A 25749-nucleotide genomic window follows, 5' to 3' on the forward strand; every position below is an offset into this window, starting at 1 on the left:
GATGTCCGTCCATAACGGGGCGCAGCAGCGTGTAACTTCTCTCAAGGGGGTTTGTCCTGGGTTCTTGCCAACCCCACCAATGGTTATGTCCCCCCTCCTAAAACCACATCCTCGAATCCAGGAACGGAATTCAAACACGCACAAGCCTTTATTTGAGAAAAAAAAGAAGGAACAGTGTAAAATGTACATAATGGCAGTTCCAACACCAACTCCACCTATAACACACACACACAGCCGCCTTGTCCCCAAAGCTAACGGGAGGAGGGTAACTCTGTGAAGTCCAAACTTGGAACAGCAAAGCCCCCCCCCCCCAATGCACCTTTTGGGGCTGGCTCCTTCACACCACCTCCTACGCCGGCTTGTAATAAAGGCCAGCCCCAATGCTGAGACATCACTGGGGAGCACGGACAGGGTTTCGAGCCAACCAAGGGGTGTGCGTGTCCAACATATGAGACCACACACTCCGCACCCCTCTTTGTCCACCAGTCACAATATCTGCAACCGCCACTCATGGGTAGCGCCAAACACGGTCGCCAGTCTTGTCCCAGGACAATTCTCACTAAGTCTCTCGCCTAGCAAGGGTATATTTTTCTAGGCAGTCGATCCACACATGCAATAGAATCACATGATGTCGCTCGGATAGACTGTACTATTCACGTTTGCAGGTGTGTATGTGTGTGTGGACTGCTCTTATCAACACACCTCATAATTAAAACACCCTGCACCTACAGCACTAACCCATCAAGAACACCAGCTAGGCTAGAATTAATCTCCCCAGAACGAGCAAGTTTCCTCTACGCAAGAGGAGGAGAGTCGTGCAATTCCCCAACTTGTGACCTGAAGTCGTTCAGAAAAAAACCGTACATGTGATCCCGCTGCACGTTGGAGTTCAGCTCTTAACGTATGAATCTATCCAGGCGGCTAGAAGCGTATCCCAGTTCCAAGCCACCCAACTCTCAACCCACCTCTCCCCATCCCGGAGAAAACTCGCAAGACAAGCAAACTTGAGAACTGTCACGTTTTTCTCTGCTGATTGCCACCTTTTAACTTCTCAGCCATGTGGCACAAAAACAATGACGGTCCGAGGAGCCAGGCTTCTGACATTCAATCTCATTTAGCACTAGCCGGGGCTGGGTGGGAGAGAAGAAAAGAGTCAACCCCCACAGCTAGGCATCTCTGCATAGCAGCTTCCCCAGCAGAAAGCTCGACGCTGCCCCAACGCTTTCGGTAACCCAAAACGAAACTTTTAAAAAACCCGGCCGCCCGTGCAGGTGCCAAGCCGCAACCGCGCAGCCCAACGAGCCTGTCCAAGTGGTGCCCGTTTGCCAGCTCAGGCCGCTGCTGAGATTCGTGTCACCTCAAGAGTAGCAGGCATGGGGGGGGGGGGGAACCGTTGCCAGTCGAGAAGCCGAGATGCTCTCTTGCGTCGTGGCGCAGTGAGCAAAGCAGAAGAATCGCTGCTGTTTCTCCTGTAGCAGCTCACGCAGTTCCAAACAGATGGCCTGGAAGCGAAGGGGGAAAATTAAAAATAAAACCTAAGCTGGCGGGGAGAGGACGAGATCAAGGCATTATTCAGTGATTCACTGCTGGCTATTGCCACCGCATCTCCAAATTTCAGGGGGAGGCGATTCTGCCGGGGCGTAAATAAAACGGCAGCACCCGTGCGCAAGAGGGGAGGTTATGGGCAGAATAAAGATGTTTATATGGGGGGGGGGGGGGGGAAAGTGCGTCTTAGAATCGAAGAAATAGGGTAGTTCAAAATAGGGCAGCCAGGCTCGTCACCGGTACACCTAAGGGTGACCACATTACTTCACTGGGTGCCAATTAGTTTCTGGGCAAAGTACAAAGTGTTGGTTATTTACCTTTAAAGCCCTACATAGTTTGGGTCCAGGTTACCTGAGGGATCGCCTTCTCCCGTACAATCCGCCCCGCACACTCAGGTCCTCTGGGGAGAATTTACTCCAGCCAACAAAAACAAGGCTGACAACTATTACCCAGAGGACCTTCTCTTCTGCTGCTCCCAGACTGTGGAATGGCCTGCCGGGAGAGATCCACCGGTTTGATGGTCTTTTTAAATTTAAAAAAAGCTATAAAGACGGATCTCTTCCGGCAGGCCTACCTAGCCAAATTTTAAGAAGTCTTAAAAAGTTTTAGGTTTTTAGTAATGTCTTGGTTTTATGATTTTAATCAGTTTTATGTATTTTAATATTTTTGTATTCAGAGTTGTTCCCCGCCTCGATCCAGAGGGAGAGGCGGGTAAGAAAGACTGATTTCCCAGTTCACATGGAGAAGTTATTTTTAAGCGTCACCACAGAGAAGAGAGCAGCGCCCATAGAAATCAACGGCAAAATATGTTTTATATGCAGCTGGGAGTGGGACCGGTGCGTGTTTACACCCACCACCCACCTGCTCCTGAGAAAGGAGAGCCTCGATTCTCACGCCAAGGTGTGGGCGTCCCTCCCGCTTACCGCAATTCCCGAGGTCCGGAGCTCAAGGAGTCAAGGAACCGTCTTCAAACTGGAAGATGTCGCCGCCGCACTCCGACAGAGAGGCCACTTCTGCAAGGACGTGAAGAGGCAGCGTGAGCAGGGGCCGTGGGAAACTCGTGCTTCCTTTAAGAGCGCCGGTGGGCTTAACGGTCCAGACAACCGCGTCCCTTAGAGCCAGTGCAAGCAGCAACAAGACCCCAGATTTGAGCAAACTGATCATCAAACTGATCATCACAAAACACAGAGATATTCTCTCCCTGGGCCCCCTCCTGGGCCACAGAAGGGCGAGAGGGCTTTTCGGTGAAGTGGCTGTTATGGATTGGATGAGTGGCGATGGCCAAGGGCTAGCAACCAGCTCTTAGTTTACGAGCTACTTTACTTCGACTGATAGAGGGACAGAGGAAGCTGCACCATACAGAGCCCGGCATCTGGACCATCTAGGCCAAAGGGGTTGTCGACACTGGCTGGCAGCAGCAGCGGCTCTCCAGGGTTTCAGGCGAGAGTTTCTCCAGCCTTACCTGGAGACGCCGAGAATCAAACCGGGAACCTTCTGCAAAGCAGGTGTCCTACCACAGAGCTATGACGACTCATCAAAAGAAAAAGTACTCCTGTAACTGCCACCTCCCTAGAAACGAGGGCGGTTGGAATGGGCAAAAGTTAGGATAACGAGACGGTTTTAACAGGACTTTTCTAACAAGTGGCAGTGTTCGCTCCGTATATTCTATTGCAGCAGCCTTTCCCCATCCGGGGTCCTCCAGATGGGGTCAGGCTACAACTCCCATCGTCCCCAGCCAGGAAAAGCTAAAGGATAGAAGCAAGTGGGACAGTCTCCCCACCCGCAGGCTACAATCGGCCTCTGTAGGTTAATCAACTAAAGCTGAGTTGATTAATCAACTAAAGTCGTTTTGAGAGAAGTCTTTCCGCACGGATTTCACCTGCAGAGGAAGCCCCGGACAGCTGCAGTGGATGCTGGGGCGTATCATAGGCCGCACACAGTTCAGGTGGGTGTGCTGGCAACCCCTGCTGGGGCTCAGTTGGCCTGTTGGAATGGAGAGCGTGGGCCCCGAATGCTCCAGATTCTCCTGACGGGGGAAATGGGAAACGGTGGGCCAGCTGCATTTCCCGAGGTCCCCAAGAGAAGCTTCCTACGAACCCCAGGGTCCCCCGAGTGCTCCTGATTTTCCTGACAGGAGACAGGGGAAGCGGTGGGCCAGGTGCGTTTCCCAAGGTCCCCAAGAGAAGCTTCCCACGAACCCCAGGGTCCCCCGATTTTCCTGACGGGAGACAAGGGAAGCGGTGGGCCAGCTGCATTTCCCGAGGTCCCCAAGAGAAGCTTTCCCACAGGGGCCTCCAGAATAAAGATGGAAGCATCACTCTATTAAGCGGATTAGGGCCGGCAGCCCGCGTGGAAACCGCACATGCTTGTGAGAGGGTGACCCGGGCGGAGACTAAAGCGCAGTGCTCCCCGCCACATTTTGAGGTGCTTGCTCAAAGGGAGGCCGTGGTACCTTCCTCCCCAGAGGCTCGGCCTCCCCCGCTGCTGTCGGAAGTGGAGAGGATGTAGGTGCGGCAGGAGGTTGTCTCGGTAGACAGCGACTCATCCGGGGCAGACTCCTCGAGAGAAGGCGACCCTCTGCAGAAGACCGAGGAATCCAAACCATCCGTGGAGATGGAGAGGTAGTAGAAGTAGCCCCGGGGCGAGTAAGTGCAGCTGTCGGCCTGAGTACTGAGGGACAGGTCTTCCTCGCCAGAGGAGCCTTCGCTGGAGGACAAGGGAGGCGAAGGCGTCTCTCGGAGTTGGCCGAGATCAGCAGGGCTGGAGGTCTGGGTCACTTCCGCCGCAAACGCCACGCAATCCAGCAAGAACGCAGAGCCGGGGGTCCCCACGGGTGGATCCGTCCCAGAGCCCCCGCCGCCATCCCCCGTTTGAGGGGACATCCCCGAGGGATTCTCAGAGAAGGTGACGTCCGCAAGGGCGGAGAGCCGCGAGGGCGCCGGCGAGGGCGCGAGGCCCTCGGGGGAAGGCGCCGGAGTGGGTGTCCCCGTCTCGTTCCGGAGATGTTCAACGGGGTCATCTGAAAGGACCACGTCAAAAGAGGGGAAGGCCTCGCCCTGCAAAGCGGCAGACGTCCCAGGCAAAAAGGCCGCAGAGGCCGTTCGCTCAAACCTGCCCCTCGGAAACCCCCACAAAGTACGGCCCTTTTACGTGCCCCACTTGTCCACAAAGACAAGGGCGCTCGGGGCAGCTTCTAAACACGGGGATGAAAAAATCAAATACTTTTAAAAAAATAATAATAATTAAAAAAACTTGTTTAGAACAGAAAAGCAGATACGTTAAGAACGCAGCCACCGCAGCAGAATGAAAACAGGACCGAGAAGTTGACATGTGCCAGGGGCATGCTGGAATTAAATCTGCTGGCCAGAGGAAGGACGCCAGAGAAGGGGCCCAACCTGCCCTGTCTCGGCAGAGAACTCCAGAGCTCATGGGAAGGGCCTTTCTTGAGACGCACCTCTGATGGTGGAAAGAAAAGGCCTCTCCCGAAGATCTTAAAACCTAGGCAGGCTCCTACGGGAAAGGCAGCCCGGTCCCAAGATGTATAGGGTTTATGGGTCATCACCGGCGCTTTGAATTGAGCTTGGAAACAGTCAAGCTACTGTAACAAGCGAGTCTCACAGGCTTCCGGTCAAGAATCCGGCTGCCGCATTCTGAACCCACTGAAGTCTTCCCAAGCCTTCAAAGGCAGCCCCACGTGGAGCGCATTAAAATAGTTCAAACAGGATGTTAATTAAGGCAGGAGTGGGCAGAGGGAGATTTGCGGGTGTTTTGGACTTCAGCACCCAGAAGCCACTGCCGCCAAGGCCAATGGTCAGGGATGCTGGGAATTGGAGTCCTAAACAGCTGGAGAACTAGTTTGCGCCCACCCCTGAACTCAGGCATGTGTGACCTTGGCCAGATTAGACATCTCTAGGTGATCACAGGGGGTCTGGAAACAAAGCCCTAGGAAGAGAGATTGAAAGAACTGGGCATGTTTAGCCTGGAGAAGATTGAGGGGAAACATGAGAGCACTCTTCAAGTCCTTGAAAGGTTGTCACACAGAGGAGGGCCAGGTTCTCTTCTCGATCTTCCCAGAGTGCAGGACACGGAATAACGGGCTCAAGTTAAAGGAAGCCAGATTCCGGCTGGACGTCAGGAAAAACGTCCTGACTGTTAGAGCAGTACGACAATGGAACCAGTGACCTAGGGAGGTGGTGGGCTCTCCCACACTAGAGGCCTTCAAGAGGACAACCATCGGCCAGGGATGCTTGAAGGTGGATTCCTGCATTGAGCTGGGGGTTGGACTCGATGGCCTTCTAGGCCCCTTCCAACTCTACCATTCTATGATTCTATGACAGTGAGCGTAACGCTGTTCACGCACAGCCGTGCCATCAACTTAACGTCATTCCCTCTCCCTTCTAAAGACCAGACGCCAAATCCTTTGGGAGCCTCATTCCAGGGGTTAACAGGCCTGAGGGCAAATGGTAGTGAGGCGACCTAGGGAGGTGGTGGGCTCTCCCACCCTAGAGGCCTTCAAGAGGCAGCTGGACAGCTACCTGTCAGGGCTGCTTTAAGGAGGATTCCTGACTCCATGGCCCTTTCAACTCTACGATTCTATAGGCGCAGTTGCTTATTCTAGGAGTTCAAGGTTCAGGATATACGGAAATCAAACGTCTTCGGCAGGCCCTGGCGTGAAACATACGGCTGGTGCGTAAGCGTGTCACAGATAAGCAAGGGGGGGCTGCTCACACACGTCCCGCCGGCCAACCCAACGCCAGGAGGAGTTGGAACTCACTACCACAAGATGCAGCGATGGCCACCCATTTGTGTGGCTTTAAAAGGGGGTTGGATAAATTCCTGGAGGCGAAGGCTATCCATGGCTCCTAGCCCTGATGGTTGTGTGCGATCTCCAGTATTCGAGGCAGTAAGCCTGTGTGACCCAGTTGCTGGGGAACATGGGCGGGAGGGTGCTGTTGCACCATGTCCTGCTTTGTTCATCCCTGGCCGACGGCTGGTTGGCCACTGTGCGAACAGAGTGCTGGACTAGATGGACCCTTGGTGTGATCCATCCTCAGGGCTCTTCTGATGTTCTTATGAGTTACCTGAAAGGCTGATGCAGGACAGGGTGAGCGGCATCTCATCGGGGGTCTTCTGAGTGTCCGAGAGAAGGCTCTCTAAGGAAGTCCCCGTCGCGTCATCCTAGGGAGAAAACCAGCAGTAGGCACACACACGCCAACTTAAGGAGACCCCCTAGTTTGGGCCGACCGTTTCCCAACACTCTCGGGATGTCCTCCATTTCTTCCACTGCAGCGGAAGCGTTTCGAATAGCTCGAGGAACACCCCACCCGCCGTTTGCACGAGCGGATCTCCGTCATCGGGCGAAGCTGTCCTCCCTCCGCTCAACCGGGGATGTGCTTCAGCTCGGTAAAAGGAAACAAAAGGGGAGCGAGAGGCTTGGGGAAAGCGAAATTCTCCTTTCACCAGGAGAGGATACTGGGGCTGGGGCGCTCAGCAGGCCGCAACGGAGACCGTGTGGAAAAGTCGAACTGCCACACGGATGGAAGAGAACGCTTAAATGTTTGGGCGCTTTGCCGTTTCTTGGGAGAAGAGGCAGGAATCTAGAGAAACGGTCTTCATTGGTCTAGTGTGACCAGATACAAAAGAGGGCAGGGCTCCTGCAGCTTTCACTGTGGTGATGAAGAGGGGATTTCACCAGGTGCTGCATGCCTACAAATGACTCCTGCTGAAATTCCCTTTTCTATGCAACTGTTAAAGATGCAGGGGCCCTGTCCTCCTTTCCATAGGGTCACCCTAAGACCACAGCCAACAAAGTAACGTTGGCGGGAAATCAAGAAAATTAATGGTAAACCGACGTGAATATATCCGGTCACTACGTTCAATATCTAAGGCCCTCCTCTGGGTGCCTACTCCGAGAGAGGCTCGGAGTGTGGCAACGAGGGACAGGGCCTTTTCGGCGGTGGCCCCCAGACTGTGGACCGATCTCCCTGACGAGGCTCGCCTGGCACCAGTGCTGCTATCTTTCCAGCGCCAGGTTAAGACTTTCCTCTTTGCCCAGGCATATGGCAGCATATCTTAATCATCCATGTGTTTAGTTTTTTAACGGTTTTTAATGCTTCATGTGTGTATGTTCTGTGTTTTAGAATTTTAAATTTTGTTTATTTGTGTTTATCTCATTTTAGAATTTCTGTAAACCGCCCAGAGAGCTCTAGCTATGGGGGCGTTACATAAATGTAATAAATAAAAATAAATAAAAATAAAATATAAGCCCCTTCGGTAGACTCCGCTAGCTGTTAAGCTGCGATCGTGAGGACTGCAAATATGGGAGGCAGCCATATATAATTGTTCAAGGAGACACCACTAAACCCCGATGGGTCTGGAAACCATCATTCATACGGGGTTGCGTGACGCTGTCAGGAAAAAAAAAGGCGTTAGCCTATTAGCGGGCTAAATTTAACAAGGCTAAATGAGCAGCGCCGTAGGTCAAGGGGACAAAAGAGAAACCGAGAGCCCATTCTTCCAACTTTGGGTTGCCAGAAGAGGCCGACAGCACCCATGATAAAAAGGAAGGGACTACGGGCTTTAGGCGTCTTTCAGAGCATAAGCGCCTAGGCGAGGCGGGTTCTTCTTAATGCAATCGCCGGACTGCGCGGCGTGGCTGAGATGCTTTATTTAAACATTACACAATCCACACGTTCAAAAAACCCGTAACACCAGAGGCTGAAATTTGAAACAAGACCAGATCTCCGTCATCAAAATAAACCCCAAAGCCCTTACAGGTTAAAAAGGTTGTTTTGACTAATTTACAGCTCTTCAACAGTAAGGGTTTCAAGCTGCGATCCTGAGGACTAGGGCCTTGGAGCCGGGCAAAAACCTAGGGGCCGACAGCCAGAGCATTCAAACCCCAGGGAGGAGAGTCCGGCCGGGATCACTTACTCACCAGGGTTTTGTGGGGGGCGCTGGGCGCTGCCCCTTTGTCCAACTGATGGGGCCCGTCTCCCGTAGCGCCGGCATCGTCCGGCAGGCACTGCACCGCGTAGCCTAGCTGCACCAGCTCTTCGCCAACATCGATGTTCTGGGAAGGGGAGGGGGGAAAAAGCTGGCTAGAAGACCAACGAAGAACTGGCCTGCTGGTGAGAAACCTTGGACAGCTAAAGCCAGTCGACATAGGCCAGCTTTCACCAATTTGATGCCGGACGGATGTTTTGGACTACAGCTTCCATTATCTCCCCTGGTGGGGGTGGGGAGGGGGAGGTTGACGTAGACAGCCCTGGCCGAGCCACAAAGGTCTGACGTGGTTTAAGGCAGCTTCTCACGAGCACTCAGCCTTTTTTCAGCCGGAATAAAAATGCTTTAGGAATAAGCGAGGCGGTGTGAAACGGTTCACGCGCAAGCATCCTTTTAGCTGGGATCAGGGACGGCAGCCTCCCTGATCCCAGGCCTAATCCAGCCCCCTCAGTCATCAACACTCGGACCTACAAGGCCCGATCCACTGGCAAAGCAGTCCGTTTTGTGGAAAAGAAGAAAACCACAACTCTCTGCTCACTATTTAGCCTCCTCCCCTCCAAGAACTACTCCTGCAGGGCTACTTTAGAGTAACTTAAGAACCTAAGAAGAGCCCTGAGGCTGGATCAGAACCAGGGTCCATCTAGTCCAGCGCTCTGCCATCGGCAGGGGACCCACAAGCAGGACACAGGTGCAACGGCACCCTCCCACCCATGTTCCCCAGCAACTGGTGCACACAGGCTTACAGCCTTGAATACCGGAGGCAGTACACAACTAGTAGCCATGGATCGCCTTCGCCTCCAGGAATTTATCCAACCCCCTTTGAAAGCCATCCAAATGGGTGGCCGTCACTCCATCTTGCGGCAGGGAGTGCCCGAGGCCTAGCCCGCACGCAGCATACGTGGGCTGTGCTGACTGACGGAGAGGGAGCTCGTTTGATGGAATACCTGTCTGTGAAATAACCACCCAAAAATCATTTTAAAATGCCCTGCAAATAGAAAGCTAGCGCGACAGGCTAGAATCCGTCTCTCTGACTTGCTAGCTTTCTTACATGCAAGGGAGTGTGCATGTGTTATTGGGGGTACAGAGAAGTATTCCATCAAGGGAGCCTCCACCTGCACTCTGAAGTGGTACCGGCCTGGAGACAGCCCGGCTGCCTCAATTAGAACTAGAGAGAAGCTTCTTTTTAAGGAACAGGCAAAATACGGTGCTGGCAGATCTGGGTCATAGATCCACACCACGTGGGCCAGGATTGGCTCTCATCACTATGCAATTTATAAAAACCACACAGGTAAACCGGAGGTATTCCATCTCAGGAAATATCACATGGAACCTGTCCCCTACCTGTCCCCCGGTGGTGTTGTACAATCGGACGTGCGGCCAGGTGTTACTCCCCGAAGGCACGTAGCTGGAGATCTTGGCCACCACTGGCTTCCACTTGGCGCAGTGGGTGAGGCGGTCAAATTCGTCCAAGGCTGCTTCCTCCCACTGACCCCCTGTTGTAAGCACGGGAGACAAGGAAGTCAGTCGGTTGCTGGACTCAGGATCACGGTGTGAGAATCAAGGGGTTCTGGGACGCAGGGATTGCAGCCTCCCGAGATAAATATTGCAGCAAGGGGAAGACCCCCACTGCCCCCCTCCATCAGCAGGAGAAGGAGCAGCAGGGAAGCAGCACCTATAAGAACTTTGGAACTAATTACTGGTGCCTGGGTTTTTCCTCCACCCTCCCCATCCCATTTCCTTGTGTGCCATATCTCTTAGCTGGCAAGACTCCGGGCAGGGATTGACTTATGATTAATCCTTGTAAGCTGTTCTAGGAGCATTTTTGGTTTTGCTGAAGAGCATGAGACAGAAGAGCGATCACTAAATAAAACCTCATGGGGGGGGGGCACTCTGCAAGGAGAAACGCTGCTGGTCGGCTGTTCCTGTGCCACTCACCAGCTGGAGCGATGCCGGCAAGGCCGCACTCGATCGCCTGGAAGGGAAGGCTTAGGAAGTCGCTCCTGGAGGAAGAGGAGAGGAGACCGTTAGGCCCGACACACATTTGCCAGCCACATCACCTTCCTACCTCTCTCTTTGCCAGCCTTAAAAGTTCCCTTGACTTAATCTAGGTGTCGGGACTGTGTGGTTTCCCGAGCCAGCGGAATTATACAAAGGACACCTGGAGAAATTCCCTTTTCTAAGCAACTGTTAAAGAGTACAGGAGCCCCGTCATCTTTTTCAAAGGATCCCCCCAGTGTTACATCCCTTCTCAAAGTTCAAGCGCAACAGTTAGATCTCGTCTTTGCCGTTGGCACCAGGAGCAGGCGGAGAAGATTCCAAACACGAATGCTTCCCAAACCAGTGACGGAGAATCGTTTGGCCGGTGAGTTGAAACGAATCGTTTTTCGGACAAGGCGAATGCCTGGAACCAGGCTCCATGGCTTCCCAGCTGAAAAGAGAGAGGTCCCGGCCTCCAGTTGCGTCCCGCGCCTCACCGTAACGGTCGCAGCTTCTCCAAAGGAGCCTCTCCGTTGTCTCCGAAATCCACGTAGTAGAGGTCAAAGTTTCCGTCGTCCAAAGTACCAAGGACTCTGGCTCTGTACCAGGAGCTGTCGTCAGGGTACCGGGCAGCCACGATATCCCCGATGCGCACGGTCGGGAATTCAGTCTGGGCAAAGGAGCAGGAGAGAGAGAGAGAGAGAGAGAGAGAGAGAGAGAGAGAAATGGAACGGCAGGTCATACGGAGACAGGGGAACGCGGTCCCAATCCACGGAAAGAGGCTCCCCGCCGCTGTGCCTCACCGAGCAGCTGCTGCCCTGGTAGTACTGGGTCATTTCGACGGAAAGCTTGTCAAGCTGGAGGGCCCGCGACCCGATGATCTGGACCCAGAAGTGGTTGGGGTTCTCAGCCGCCGAGACGTAGACCTCCAAGTGCTCGTTGGCGTGGAAGCTGAAGTCGGGGCTGGGGACTGAATCATAGAAAAGCAGAGTTGGAAGGGGGCTGAAAGGCCATTGAGTCCAATGCTCAATGCAGGAATCCACCCTAAAGCATCCCTGACAGGTGGCTGTCCCGCTGCCTCTTGAATGCCTGTGGTGTGAGAGAGCCCACACCCTCCCTAGGTAACTGGCTCCATTGTCATACTACTCTAACAGTCAGGACGTTTTTCCTGATGTCCAGCTGGAATCTGGCTTCCTGTAACTTGAGCCCATTATTCCATGTCCTGCACTCCTTAGCATCCTAGAATAGTAGAGTTAGAAGGGGCCTCTAAGGCCATCCAATCCGACCCCCTGCTCAAGGCAGGAATCCACCCTAAAACATCCCTGACAGATGGTTGTCCCGCTACCTCTTGAATGACTCTAGTGTGGGAGAGCCCACAACCTCCCTGAAGAGGCGGGCAGCTGGGTCAAAGTGGGTTGGGAGTGAGGGCTTGACTTCCGGGGGCTGGTCTTGGGGAGATTACAAACGGGGCCTCCCCCTCCTCGGGCTTCCAAGGAACCCCGACCTGATATCTCACCCCCCTGCAAAGGTATCGGCCTCCCTGGGGATCACAAGCCAGTCGTTTTAAAAAAAGGAAACCGGCAGTCACTAGTCCTCATGAATCAAAGAGGCGACTTGACGCGCTCGAACTGTGCTGCGTGACGGAGAAGAACTGGAGGGCTTTTGGTCCCCTGCCCCGCAGCAGAATCGGGCCCTGCCGGCCTTCTCCGGAGCTGCCTGGCAAAGCTACACGGTCATGCTGCGGAAGCGTGGCACGCCGAGCCAGCGGTCAGCCTCTTCACGCTTCGTCGGAAAGAAAGGGGATTTCTAGCCCTTGCTAAACATAACCGAGGAAACTCACAGCCACAAGGCATCACGGCAGCTTTCGAAAAGGGAACTTGCAAGCTGTGACCATGCCTGGGTTTTGAGATGCAGGGAGTGCAGCCTCCTGAGATAAATATTGCAGCAAGGGGAAGACCCCCACTGCCCCCCCCTCCATCAGCAGGAGAAGGAGCAGCAGGGAAGGAGCACCTACAAGAACTTTGGAACTAATTACTGGTGCCTGGGTTTTTCCTCCTCCCTCCCCATCCCATTTCCTTGTGTGCCATATCTCTTAGAAAACAAAATTAAGATTAGCCAAAGGGTTATTTTTTTTTTGGGTGGAAGGCCAGGAGAGAGGATGCAAAGGTGGTGTCCCCGACTGTTATCAGTCATGAGGCCCAAATAGAACCTCCAGGTTCAGAGGCAGTGTACCTCTGAACAGGTTCCTGGTGAACAAGGCCAGGCTGGGGAGAAGGAACGGAGAGAGAGGAGGTCGTCTCCTCCCACTTACCTTCAAATGCAGTGCTCGGGCAAGGCTCCTCGGGAGACGCGTCCTCACTCCTCAGCTCTCGCGGCTCATCGGAGGAATGTCCCAGGATCTTCCCTCCCTCCCGTCCAGGACTTGACAGCTGACAGGGCGGCCCTCCGCGGAAGTGTGGCGGCCCTCCCTGGTCGCCAGCGGCTTCCTCCTTCCACAAGCCCAGAGGCTGTTTGCGCAGGGTGCGGACCTGCGCCGACTGAGAGAGCTTGTTGCGGAACGCGTCGTCCTCAGAAAGCTTCTCCATGATCAGTTGCTGCAGGGGGAAAAGGGACCACAGTGGGTTGCGGCGGGTTCGGCTCGGCGGCCGTCGAGCGCCACCGCGGGCAGCCACAGAGACGGACCTCGCTGTATTTTTCTTTAGTTAATGCATTTTTATGCCCCTCCTCAGCTCCTCTGCTGGAGGAGCTACCAATCAACCCGTAAAATACGACACAGGCTTACAGTAATAATAATAATTTAAAAAATGACATACAAGGAAAGGAGGAAGTGGAGGGAAAAGGAAAAAAAAAGGGTTTCAGAAAGGTTGGGGAGTCTGCATCTTATCTTCTGGGAAGGACAATCTGAACGGAGCGAGACTCTGATGTTCCCTCAGCTCCCTGGGAGCAGGCGCAACCACGCTAGGGAAGCTGAGAGCACCACTTCACACGTGCAGAGTATTTTTCCAGACTATTCTGCCTTCGTCAACCCAGCCGTCCTTACATCTACCTTGTGAGGTAGGCCAACACCCCTGTCTCTATATTTACACCCCCAGCCTTTCCAGTAAAGCATCCTGCCCCAACCTAGCGGCCTCGGGATGTTTTGGAGTACAAATCCTAGCATTCCTGACCATTGGCCAGGGCAGCTAAGGCTGATGGACAACAAATACCCCCCCACACACAAAATGGCAAAAGATAAGATGGCAGCAGAAAAGAGACCAGTATAAGAGATGACCCCACCACCAAAACAGCCCATTTATTTATTTATTTATTTATTTTATTACATTTATATACCGCCCCCCCAGCCGAAGCTCTCTGGGCGGTTTACAACATTTAAAAATAGTAAACATTAAAAGTATACAAAAATTTAAAAAAACATAAAAACAGTATAAAAACAACAACAGTATCCATTTAAAAACAACAATTCGGGGGTCCATTAAAAACAAGCTTAATGTGGTTAAATGCTGTTAAAATGCCTGGGAGAAGAGAAAAGTCTTGACCTGGCGCCGAAAAGATAACAACGTTGGCACCAGGCGAGCCTCGTCGGGGAGATCATTCCACAGTCGGGAATTAGCTTTTAAGAATTAGCATTGTAAACAAAAATGTTTTATAGAATAGAATCATAGAATAGCAGAGTTGGAAGGGGCCTACAAGGCCATCGAGTCCAACCCCCTGCTCAAGGCAGGAATCCACCCTAAAGCATCCCTGACAGATATTGTCCAGCTGCCTCTTGAAGGCCTCTTGTGTGGGAGAGCCCACAACCTCCCTAGGTAACTGATTTCATTGTCGTACTGCTCTAATAGTCAGGAAGTTTTTCCTGATGTCCAGCTGGAATCTGGCTTCATAGAATCATATCACAGAATAGCAGAGTTGGAAGGGGCCTACAAGGCCATCGAGTCCAACCCCCTGCTCAATGCAGGAATCCACCCTAAAGCATCCCTGACAGAATGAGAAGACTGAGGGGAGACATGAGAACACTCTTCAAATGCTTAAAAGGTTGTCACACAGAGGAGGGCCAGGATCTCTTCTCGATCCTCCCAGAGTACAGGACACGGAATAACGGGCTCAAGTTACAGGAAGCCAGGTTCCGGCTGGACATCAGGAAAAACTTCCTGACTGTTAGAGCAGTGCGACAATGGAACCAGTGACCAAGGGAGGTGGTGGGCTCTCCCACACTAGAGGCCTTCAAGAGGCAGCTGGACAAGCATCTGTCAGGGATGCTTTAGGGTGGATTCCTGCACTGAGCAGGGGGTTGGGCTCGATGGCCATGTAGGCCCCTTCCAACTCTGCTATTCTATGATTCTATTATTTGTGGGGTTCCAGTTGTTGCTGGACTGAACGCCCCTCAGCCCTCCCCATTGGCTATGCTGCCTAAGCCTGATGGGGCTCGTAGTCCAACATTAGGAGGGCCCATCCCTGCGGTAAATTGGGACGTGCTTGACAAAGGCGGAGCTGCATCCGGAACTGGGCCTTGGGAATCAAACCGTAAAGCTCCGCGGTCGTTTCGACAAGGGAACTGCGGAGCCCTGATTCCTGGAGAGCTTCGAACCGGGGTCAGCCCACCTGCAGCCAGCCGTCGAGGCGCTCACCTTAGCAGCTTGCACCTCCTTGCGAGTCCCGGAGAGCGTGATGAGGCGGGTGAGCGAGAGGGCGCTAGCCCCCTCCCGGTCGCAATCCACCTTGGCCCCGGAGCTCCGGCAGATGGCCCGCACCGTCTCCCCACCCCGGCCTAAGGGAGGCACAAGAGGAGAGGGGGTTAACTGCATCGGGAAGACAGATTTGGGAGGTTTTTTTTAATATGTAATAATTTTACTTATTTTTCAGTATATACATATAAACAAACGTTCATAAATAAATGCAAGTCCGTTATACAATAGCCTTTTTTTACCACCCAAAGTTATAGACATAATTACTTTTCATTTCAGATTTTAACTTTTATCTTGTTCCCTCTCTATTCTCCCCCAAGCCCGGGCCTGGTACGTTTCTCATAAATTGTCCCATTTCTTTTTCTGGGATGTTCTATCACTTCTGTTTATCTCTTCCTTTATTATTTTCATAGTTTTATTTATTTATTACGTTTTTATAACGCCCAATAGCCGAAGCTCTCTGGGCGGTTCACGAAAATTAAAACCACGAGGAACATAATAAAACAACCAACAATCTAAAAACCCAAGCACAAAAGACAATATAAAAAGCACAACCAGGATAAAACTGCACAGCAGAAATTGATATAGGATTAAAACACAGAATTAAAACAGCAAAATTTAAATTTAAGTTAAATCAGGGCTTAAAATACTGAGAAAATTTAAAGTTTGTTCTGGAAACAAAGCCATGTGAAGAGAGACTGAAAGAACTGGGCATGTTTAGCCTGGAGAGGAGAAGATTGAGGGGAGACATGATAGCACTCTTCAAACACTTAAAAGGTCGTCACACAGAGGAGGGCCATGATCTCTTCTCGATCCTCCGAGTGCAGAACACGGAATAACGGGCTCAAGTTAAAGGAAGCCAGATTCCAGCTGGACATCAGGAAAAACTGCCTGACTGTTAGAGCAGTACGACAATGGAATCAGTGACCTAGGGAGGTTGTGGGCTCTCCCACACTAGAGGCATTCAAGAGGCAGCTGGACAAGCATCTGTCAGGGATGCTTTAGGGTGGATTCCTGCATTTAGCGGGGGGTTGGACTCGATGGCCTTATAGGCCCTTTCCAACTCTGCTATTCTATGATTCTATCGGATAGCTTTGATGCTAGCCAGATTAAATGTTCGACCTTCTGCACTCCTCGAAGGCAGATATAATAAGATCCCTGTCCAACAGCGAATGTGTCCTTGTGACATGGGAAGTGTGGAAACTGAAGCCCATGTATCACTCCATTGTCCTTTTTACTGTGACCTCTGCAAAGATCTTATTACCCCAATTCTCTTTAGAAAAACAACAACCCAGGGAGATCTGAAGCGTTTTATTTAAAATACCTATTATCAGTCGGACAGGATGCTGCGCTGTGCACTGGTTCCGTGGCTGATCTGCGGGGCTTCTGGGCAGAGGACCATGGCACAGGGTGCAAACCCACCCCAAAGGAAGTGTAGGGCTGTCCGTGGGGGTGGAGGGGATGCCAAGGGACAAATACCAGTGTGGTGTAGTGGCTAAAGTGTTGGGCTGGGAGTCGGGAGATCCGGGTTCTAGTCCCCACTCGGCTGTGGAAACTCACCGGGTGACTTTGGGCCAGGCAGACTCTCAGCCCAGCCTACCTCGCAGGGTTGTTGTTGTGAGGATAACATGGAGAGGAGGGGGGATTATGTACGTCACTTTGGGTTCCTTGAAGGAAAAAAAGGTGGGATGTATATGAAATGAATAAATACCGATGATGCGCCCGACAGCACGCTGGGGCACGTGGATCTCCTCCTTCACCGGCAAGCTCTCAGCCAGGATTTGGTGGATGGCGAGTTTGGCCTTGCAGACCTGGACAGGGGAGCCGCAGATGTGGATCGTCCGCTCCGCCCCGGATTCCTCCCCGTCGACGTCAATGCGAGCGTGGGTGTCCCTCCTCAGCTGGAAAGGAAGACGGGCGTCTGGGCTGTGGCGTCTGGCAGCACCAGAGAAGGCAGCTGCCGGCCAGGATGTCTGGGGAATTCGATAGCTAATAGTTCTCTAGCACATCCCGACAATGGAACCAGTGACCTAGGGAGGTGGTGGTCTCTCCCACACTGGAGGCCTACAAGAGGCAGCTGGACAACCATCTGTGAGGGATGCTTTAGGGAGGATTCCTGCATTGAGCAGGGGGTTGGACTCAATGGCCTTGTAGGCCAACTCTGCTATTCAATGATTCTATGATCTGAAAGTACCCTATTAAAACCCTCTGTCTGATGTGGAAAAGTGCCCCTTGCACCCAGAAATACTCTGATCCCTCTTCCCCCACCCTCCTTGCTTTTGGATTTGGAGACACAGAGAGCCTCTTGGCCAGCTGCTCAAGGTTGTCCTGATATCTTGGCTCCTTATCTACCATGGTGCTTTTTCCTTAGAATAATAGAGTTGGAAGGGGCCGACAAGGCCATGGAGTCCAACCCCCTGCTCAATGCAGGAATCCAGCTTCAAGCATCCCTGACAGAGGGTTGTCCAGCTGCCTCTTGAAGGCTTCTAGTGTGGGAGAGCCCACAACCTCCCTAGGTAGCTGATTCCATTGTCGCACTGCTCTAACAGTCAAGAAGTTTTTCCTGATGTCCAGACAGAATCTGGCTTCCTTTAACTTGAGCCCGTTATTCCGTGTCCTGCACTCTGGGAGGATCGAGAAGAGATCCTGGCCCTCCTGTGTGTGACAACCTTTCAAGTCTTTGAAGAGTGTGATCATGTCTCCCCTCAATCTTCTCTTCTCCAGGCTAAATGTGCCCAGTTCTTTTAGTCTCTCTATTTTATTTATTTATTTGTGACACTTGTATGCCACTGGATATAATAAAATTATATTATAAACCTCCCCCACGGAAGGTTACGCCCTTGCAGAGGCAGTTAGGATGTGTCTATCATCCTTCTCATGCAGCCAATGACTCAGCAATACTCCAAGCGAGAAGGATCTTGGAATTGTTGTAGATCACAAGCTGAATATGAGCCAAACAGGGTGATGTGGCTAGGCTGCATTAATAGAAACATAGCTTCCAATTGCACGAGGTACTGGTTCCCCTCTGTTCGGCCCTGGTTAGGCCTCATCTTGAGTACTGCGTCCAGTTCTGGGCTCCACAATTCAAGAAGGACGCAGATAAGCTGGAGCGGGTTCAGAGGAGGGCAACCAGGATGATCAGGGGTCTGGAAACAAAGCCCTATGAAGAGAGACTGAAAGGACTGGGCATGTTTAGCCTGGAGAAGAGGAGACTGAGGGGAGACATGATAGCACTCTTCAAGGGCTTGAAAGTTTGTCACACAGAGGAGAACTGGGATCTGTTCTCAATCCTCCCAGAGTGCAGGACATGGAATAATGGACTCAAGTTACAGGAAGCCAGATTCCGGCTGGACGTCAGGAAAAACTGTTAGAGCAGTATGACAAAACATCAGGAAAAACATCCTGGTTTTAGAGCAGTACAACAGTGGAAACAATGACCTAGGGAGGTCACACTAGAGGCCTTCAAGATGCAGCTAGACAGTTATCTCTCAGGGATGCTTTAAGGTGGATTCCTGCACTGAGCCTTATGAGGAGAGACTGAAAAAACTGGGCCTGCTTAGCCTGGAGAAGAGAAGGCTGAGGGGGAGACATGATAGCCCTCTTCAAGTCCTTGAAAGGTTGTCATACGCAAGAGGGCCAGGACCTCTTCTCGATCCTCCCAGAGTGCAGGATTCTTTTAGACAAACCCCACCCACCCCACTTGCCTGTTTGATGTTGGCTCCATGATGCCCAATGAGACACTTCACGGCTTCCTTCGGGACCTTCATATCCACTTCGAACTCCTCCTCGCCCACAAAGGTCAGCCGCTCTTCTGGAAGCCCCGAGCAGAGACACAAACAAAGGCTTGGAAGTGAAGAGCTGAACCTCTGGCGCCGTCCCGTCCCCGCACAACCCCCAAACTCCCTCTCCTTGCCTATGAAGCCATCTGCTGGCGGAGGCAGCCTTGAAGAGCCTTAAGATGGCCCACGACGTTTAGAATAGGCACACTGGCTCCTCTAGGCAGAGGAGACCGCCAGAAGTTTGGGACTACAGCTCCCAGAAGCCCCTGCCAGCATGGCCAAACGGTCAGGAGTGTTGAGAGCTAAAACATCTTCTCTGGGCCGATGGCTGCACCCTGACAAAACCCCGGTGGCTTCTCAGGAGCTGAGAAGTAACACTCAGCAAAAAGGCACTGAAGTACAGCTGCCTCCCACCACAACAGCTGCCCCACGGGAAGAGCCGGGGTGGGTGGGGTGGGATTTTGGGGAAGGTCTTCAGTACGCGCACAGGAACAAGGATCCGGCAGGCCCAGCCAGCAGCCCCTTCGAACGGCCTGCGCCCTCCCCAATCGGTCTTTGGGCCCTCCGGGGAACGCTGAGGGGTCGTGGCCGACGTGCGAGGATTCCCCAGGAGGGAAGCCGAAGCGGAAAGGGATTTAGGGCTAGAGCGTCTCGACACTCGCTGACAGAGGGTGGCGTCGTCCTGAAATGCACGGAGCTCTTAAAGCAGGTGCGCTGAGCCTCAGGCATGGGGCAAATCCAGGCCTCTTGGCTCTTCCAATCTGACCCCCCAAGGGCCCCTAGATGGCCACACCCCCTACATCACCAGGTGGCTTCTGTCCACCCCCACATCACTGGTGGTTCCCCCCAGCTTCCCCCCTCATTTTAAAAGGATAAAACGCCTCCCCTAAGGCGTCACAACCGGAAAGAAGGTAAAACAGGCTGGTGTCTTGGTCCCGCTCCCTTTTCACCACCAGCCACCACTGGTGCGGCCCCCCGAGAGCATCCCCAAAACTCAATCCGGCCCTTTGGCTCTAAGACGTTCTGCATCACCGTCTTAAAAAAACAAAACCCACCCTCAATGGGCTGCTCATCGCCACGGCGTCCCTTCGCCCGACACAGAGCAAGAGGACGGTGGAAAAGAGGAGGGGGCGGAAACTTCGCCAGCGCTCCTCTTCACCCGCTGCTCGACACACGGAAAAGCGCCAACGAAACATCACGGGGTGGGGGCTTCACGTTCCGGCTGTGGACTGCTACCCGCCAGCCTGAAAGCAAGCTCCAGCAAGCTTTGCGTCCAAGTAAACCTGCACAGGATCGACGGTCGGCCCTTCTGCCAGGACCAAATCTCCCCCCCGCCCCCCCCAAAGCCGCCTGCGACATTCCCCACGTGCGTATTAAATCGCGATCGAAGGGGCCGCTCGTTTTTAAAGCCTCCCGGGGCAGAAAGGCGTCAATACGGGCTGGGGGACGGGACGCAGATGACACACCGCTATCACAAGGGTTTTCGAGCGGCGGAGGCAGAGTTTTGGACGCCTGCCAAAGCGAGGAGAGAAACCCGGCAGATGGGAGGGAGAAAATATCCAAGGGGCCCGGCTTGCCGGCCGGGGCTGCCGCACGCGGATGACCCACGCCACGGGGAACACACCCACCTTGGCTCTCCCGGTAGCGGCGGTACAGGATGTAAAGAATGGCGCCGCTGGCGGGGATGCCGAGGACCAGCGCGACCTTCTGCAGCGTCGTCAGGCTGTTCCAAGAGCTCCGGTCGGTGGCCATGGTCCCTGCGACGTCCGACGGCGCCCTAAGCTGGGAGGGGAAGAATTTTCTCAGCAGCAGCTCTCCGCTGGAGAGGGAGACCAGGTAAACCATCCTGAGAGGCTGCTGCTGGGACCCGCCGGACAAGGGCGAGGCTCGTTCCTCGGCTGGAAGCGAGCCCGGTTGCTGCCGGAAAAGAAGCGCCTCTGGCTTCTCAATGCTTTGGGAAGGCGCCAGAGCTGCCTGTCTGGAACCTTGGCGTCCCGGGCGAAGGCTCCCCCTCCCTCCTCCCGTAAGGGGAAAAGAAAGCCGGGGAAGTCGCCAGACCCGGCATTCAAAGAGAGTTGGAGCGATTCGATTGCGGAAGTGCACGTGTATGAGCCTCGTTGCTATACGAAAGAGGCCGTGCCAGAAGGAGCGGGAAGGCTCTCTTGAACTCGGCCGAAGAATCCTCTTTGCATGTCCCCGGCATCAGAGATTCAAAAGATGTACCGCTTCTGGCTGGATCAGGCCAGAGGTCCAGCTAATCCAGGATCCCCGTTTCCCCACAGGGCAGAAGCAGGGAGTGAGGGCAGTTCAGACACACACATACGCACACCTCGGCAAAGCTGGTGTTCTGAAGATAACGGCCTCCAAAGGTGGAGGGTTCTGGCTGGCCATCACAACCAGTAGCCATCAATATGACCCTCCCGCTCCAAGTCACCTAATCGGGGGCGCTAGGCGGAAACTCACTCAAAACTCATGATGCATCACACAAAGCAGGACTCTCCTTCAAGCTGTTACGGAGTCTCGCTTTAGGCCCAAGAACGTGTCCCGCTACAGCAGGGGTGGTGAATTTCAAGCCTGCGGGCCAGATCCAGACTGGCAGCGGTTCCAATGTGATCTTTTTTCCCTGCCCGACCGTTCGGTGGGTTCCTGGCTTCCGGCTGTTTTTCTCCCATTCTAAAGGCTTGACATGCTTCTGCCAAGGCTTAGTTACTGGGAGTACAAGCCTGAAGCTAAAATAGGCTAACATTTTGGTTCTGCTCCTTTGGCTCCACCCACCACCGGAGTCCGGCCCCCAAGCACTTTTCTGAAATGGCATTCAGCCCGCGGGCTGAAAGTGGTTCAACAACCCTCGATCTACTGCACCTCCAGATTACTTCACATATTTCTACCATGCTAACCTGCATTTTGAAGAAGCCATTTTTCAGACTGCAGCAAGTGGAAAGAAAGGAAGTAGCCACCCACCCCTTCATTGACTCCGTCGAGAGACCAGCAAATTTCTGCCCCTTCTCTCCTTGAACGGCGGCTCTTCAGAATTTTGTAGCTACGAACTACTGCCCCAGCCTGCTTTTTTCCTCCTCCCTCCTGATCCCCTTTCTTTTCATGTTGTGTCTTTTAGATTTTAAGCTTATAAATAGGGACCATCTCATAGCTGAACTTTGTTAACTGTTCTGGGAACCTTTTTCAGTTGAAGTACAGGGTAAAAATACCTCATTGTGTAGTAATAAATATAGTTAATCAACAGCCCTATCAAATGTATACTAAAATTGTAAGATAACAGTAGAATCATAGAATAGCAGAGTTGGAAGGGACCTCTAAGGCCATCGAGTCCAACCCCCTGCTCAAAGCAGGAATCCACCCTAAAGCATTCCTGACAGATGGTTGTCCAGCTGCCTCTTGAAGGCCTCTAGTGTGGGAGAGCCCAGCACCTCCCTAGGTAACTGGTTCCATTGTCATACTGCTCTTACAGTCAGGAATTTTTTCCTGATATCCAGCCAGAATCTGGCTTCCTTTAACTTGAGCCCGTTATTCCGTGTCCTGCACTCTGGGAGGATCGAGAAGAGATCCTGGCCCTCCTCTGTGTGACAACCTTTCAAGGATTTGAAGAATGCTATCATGTCTCCCCTCAATCTTCTCTTCTCCAGGCTAAACATGCCCAGTTCTTTCAGTCTCTCCTCACAGGGCTTTGTTTCCAGACCCCTGATCATCCTCTGAACCCACTCCAGCTTGTCTGCGTCCTTCTTGAATTGTGGAGCCCAGAACTGGACGCAATACTCTAGATGAGGCCTAACCAGGGCCGAATAGAGAGGAACCAGTACCACGCGTGATTTGGAAGCTATACTTCTTTTACTGCAGCCCAAAATAGCATTTGTCTTTCTTGCAGCCACATCACACTGTTGGCTCATATTCAGCTTGTGATCTACAACAATTCCAAGATCCTTCTCATTTGTAGTATTGCTGAGCCAAGTATCCCCCATCTTGTAACCGTGGTTTGATATTAAAAGCTCGTGGAAATCTCCCCCACCACCACCACCCAGAAAATGCTCCCCTGCACCTGGTACATCTCTGGAGAAAGGCTGCTCTTGGTGCCACTACTGCAAAGGCCCATGAATACAAATACACATCCATTCTTTTGCGTTTTGTGTACAAGCCAGCTCTTTGCTCATTGATATAAGCACTCCCATGGAGACTTGCCCAACACAGACTAAGCCACACCGCTTGAGGAAGGGGAGAGCTTTGCCATGTCACACAGCCACCTTTACTGCCCCAGTGCTCAGTTTCCGTTCGGACCACCCTCCCACCCACAATTCAAAGCAAAGTACCCTCCATCTTCCCCCACCCTGTCAAAGTCCATTCTGGTCGGATTTCCCCCCATTCTGGAAACGCTTAATTAAAGGTAGGCATAAGAGTGCTGTATATACAAAACAGAACAAACCTGTATAGCTTCAGCCCTCCCACCCTCCTTTCCATATAATAATAATAATATATTTATTTATTTCTTACCCGCCTCTCCCTTTGGATCGAGGTGGCGAACAACATTAGTACAACAAATCAACACATCTTAAAAATTCTTGGTTTCACATTCATAGAATCATAGAACGGTAGAGTTGGAAGGGGCCTATAAGGCCATTAAGTCCAACCCCCTGCTCAATGCAGGAATCCACCTTAAAGCATACCTGGGTAGGCCTGCCAGAAAAAGCTAGTCTTTAAAGCTGTCTTAAATTGAGAGAGCGAAAGAGAGAGAGAGAGAGAGAGTGAGTTAAGTTTACGAATCTCCTCCAGCAGACCATTACACAGTCAGGTCTCCCTTTGCCAGTCACTGGCTCCTCCTCTTCCGAAAAGCCTAAGACAGTATGGCATAGTGCTTAGAGTACTCCCCACTAGGGCATGAAGCTCACTGGGTGACTTTGAGCCAGTCACTGGCCCAGTTCTCATGATCCTTTTTGCTGGAACAAGTAAACAGTTTGTTTCAGCCGCTGTGACCACGTGAACCCGACTCTCAGCCTAACCTACCTCACAGTATTGGGAATATTGCAACCTTGTCTGCAAGTTACTGGGAAGGGGCAGTGTTGTAGTAAATTAATACATGTGAATTTAGACCACAACTAGCCTTAGGATCTCTATAGCCTACAATGGTTTTGCTCCTCCCTTTCCTCACTCTCTCTGACCTCCTCCATTGCTAGGACACTTGTGTCTTGCTCTTGTTGCGGCAATAGAACACAAATGGACTGCATAAACAGTTTAAAAACACTCACACAAAACCCTCCATGCTCTACCTGCACATGATACGCAACCTTATTGTGAGTAAACTATTTTACCTTTCTTCGTTAAGGGTCTCCTTTCATTCTAAGATAACCTTGAGTACACGTGGGACTAGCAAACGCTCATTCTGTTTTGCCTTTTTTCCCGCTCTGCTAAAGTGCCTTCTTAACAGCAGGCACTATTAATAAATAATAACTCCATCAGTTGCGAGGATAAAAGGGACCGCATGAGCCGCCTTGGGCTCTTTGTAAGAGGAATAAAACAAAATATAAATGTAATAAATGATAATAAACCGCAGAGAGAGGTTTAGCTAAGGGGCAGTACATAAATGTAATAAAATTAATAATAATAATAATAATAATAATAATAATAATAATAGCCCCCTCCCCAGTTCTCATTCTAGTCCGACCATTCACCTCCTCCCTCCATCCCAATTCCTCCTCGACCCCTCAATATTCTCCTTTCACCTCCTCCCATCCCCACCTCAGTTCTCTCTCTGGTACGCAACCCCCACCCCCACTTTCTCTCACACAAGTTCTCCCTGTGGTCCGACGCACCTGCTCTCCCCTTGGTCGTCTGAAACCAGCCTTCCCCCCTCCCCCAAACACACACCTGGCGCCTTCCAGATGCGTTAGACTACAACACCCACCATCCCCCCAGCCGACACCACCACCACCACCACCACTGCAGTTCCCTTCCCGGTCCGCAACGCGTTACCTGCGCGCGCACCTCCCCTCACATCTCTTCCCACGCCATGCAACTGGGCCTCCTCCGCCCCCGCCCTTATATATATAGATATCGCGCCGCCCAATCACAACGCCCCCTTGTGCGTCTTGCCCAATCGTCTCCCAGCACTGGACGCCCACGGCCGGCCATTGAGGCTCCTCCCCATTTATTATTGTTATTATTTTCAAAGCCAATACGCGGAGCGATGCCGGCTGACTACAGGAACGGGAGGGGGAGGGAGTAGCCAATGGAAAACGAGCCGGGCGCGTGGAGGGCGGCGCGAGGCCGAAGCAAAGAGAGAACGTTATAGGCGGTGCTTGGGAAATATTTTAAAAAGCAACCAATAGGCGAGGGAAGGGTCAAGGCGGTAGCCAATCAGGAGCGAGCATTGAGAGTGGGCGGGGTGGGAAAGAAGGCGAGCTTAGAAAGAAAAACCGCCATTTTGCGACCTGTTCAACAGCCCCTTTATTTAATGTGCGGCCTTGCCTCACACCTGAGGCCTTTCCTCACGTCCAGCCCTTCAGTTCCAACACCATACCCACCACAACACACCTCTCTCCTCTCCCAAATAAAATGGACGGTTGCTTTGAATATTGCTTGATAAAAGGGGGCAATCCTATGAGGGATTAGTCAGGGGGGGGAAAGTCCTACAACTCCCAGAATGCCCTAGCCAGCATGGCTGCCTGGGGCATGCTGGGAGCTGTAGGACTCTCCCCCCCCCCCAGTCATAGCATAGCACCCAAAATGTGTGTTTTTGTACCTAGAAACATTTTATG

General features: G+C 52.4%; 1 protein-coding gene across 3 annotated transcripts; it reads right to left on the minus strand.

The window, feature by feature from the left end:
- Positions 1 to 129: 129 nt before the first annotated feature.
- Positions 130 to 20842, minus strand: TDRKH (tudor and KH domain containing). Of its 3 annotated transcripts, none has more exons than XM_063145962.1 (13): positions 20617 to 20842; positions 18914 to 19020; positions 16921 to 17110; positions 15153 to 15292; positions 12839 to 13121; positions 11331 to 11497; positions 11025 to 11197; positions 10486 to 10550; positions 9892 to 10043; positions 8483 to 8617; positions 6627 to 6723; positions 2469 to 2558; positions 130 to 1130 (listed from the first exon to the last, which is right to left on the minus strand). In XM_063145962.1, the coding sequence occupies exons 1-12, from the start codon at positions 20831 to 20833 to the stop codon at positions 2491 to 2493; spliced, it is 1794 nt and encodes a 597-aa protein (XP_063002032.1). In that variant the 5' UTR covers positions 20834 to 20842; the 3' UTR covers positions 130 to 1130; positions 2469 to 2490. The 3 variants fall into 3 exon arrangements, with proteins under 3 accessions (XP_063002032.1, XP_063002031.1, XP_063002030.1); XM_063145961.1 differs by having other exon boundaries at positions 130 to 1502; XM_063145960.1 differs by lacking the exons at positions 130 to 1130; positions 2469 to 2558 and adding an exon at positions 3862 to 4564.
- Between the last annotated feature and the right edge of the window lie 4907 nt (positions 20843 to 25749).

Source organism: Elgaria multicarinata, chromosome 21, assembly GCF_023053635.1.
Source record: "Elgaria multicarinata webbii isolate HBS135686 ecotype San Diego chromosome 21, rElgMul1.1.pri, whole genome shotgun sequence".
Lineage (NCBI taxonomy): Eukaryota > Metazoa > Chordata > Lepidosauria > Squamata > Anguidae > Elgaria > Elgaria multicarinata.

Excerpts from the sequence above, each read along its gene's own strand:
- TDRKH (XM_063145960.1), bottom strand. The coding sequence starts at position 20,833 with ATGGTTTACCTGGTCTCCCTCTCCAGCGGAGAGCTGCTGCTGAGAAAA. Across the intron at positions 15,293-16,920 it reads TGCTGTCGGGCGCATCATCG|GCCGGGGTGGGGAGACGGTG; the intron begins GTATTTATTCAT and ends TGCCTCCCTTAG. Across the intron at positions 13,122-15,152 it reads AGGAGGTGCAAGCTGCTAAG|CAACTGATCATGGAGAAGCT; the intron begins GTGAGCGCCTCG and ends TTCCCCCTGCAG.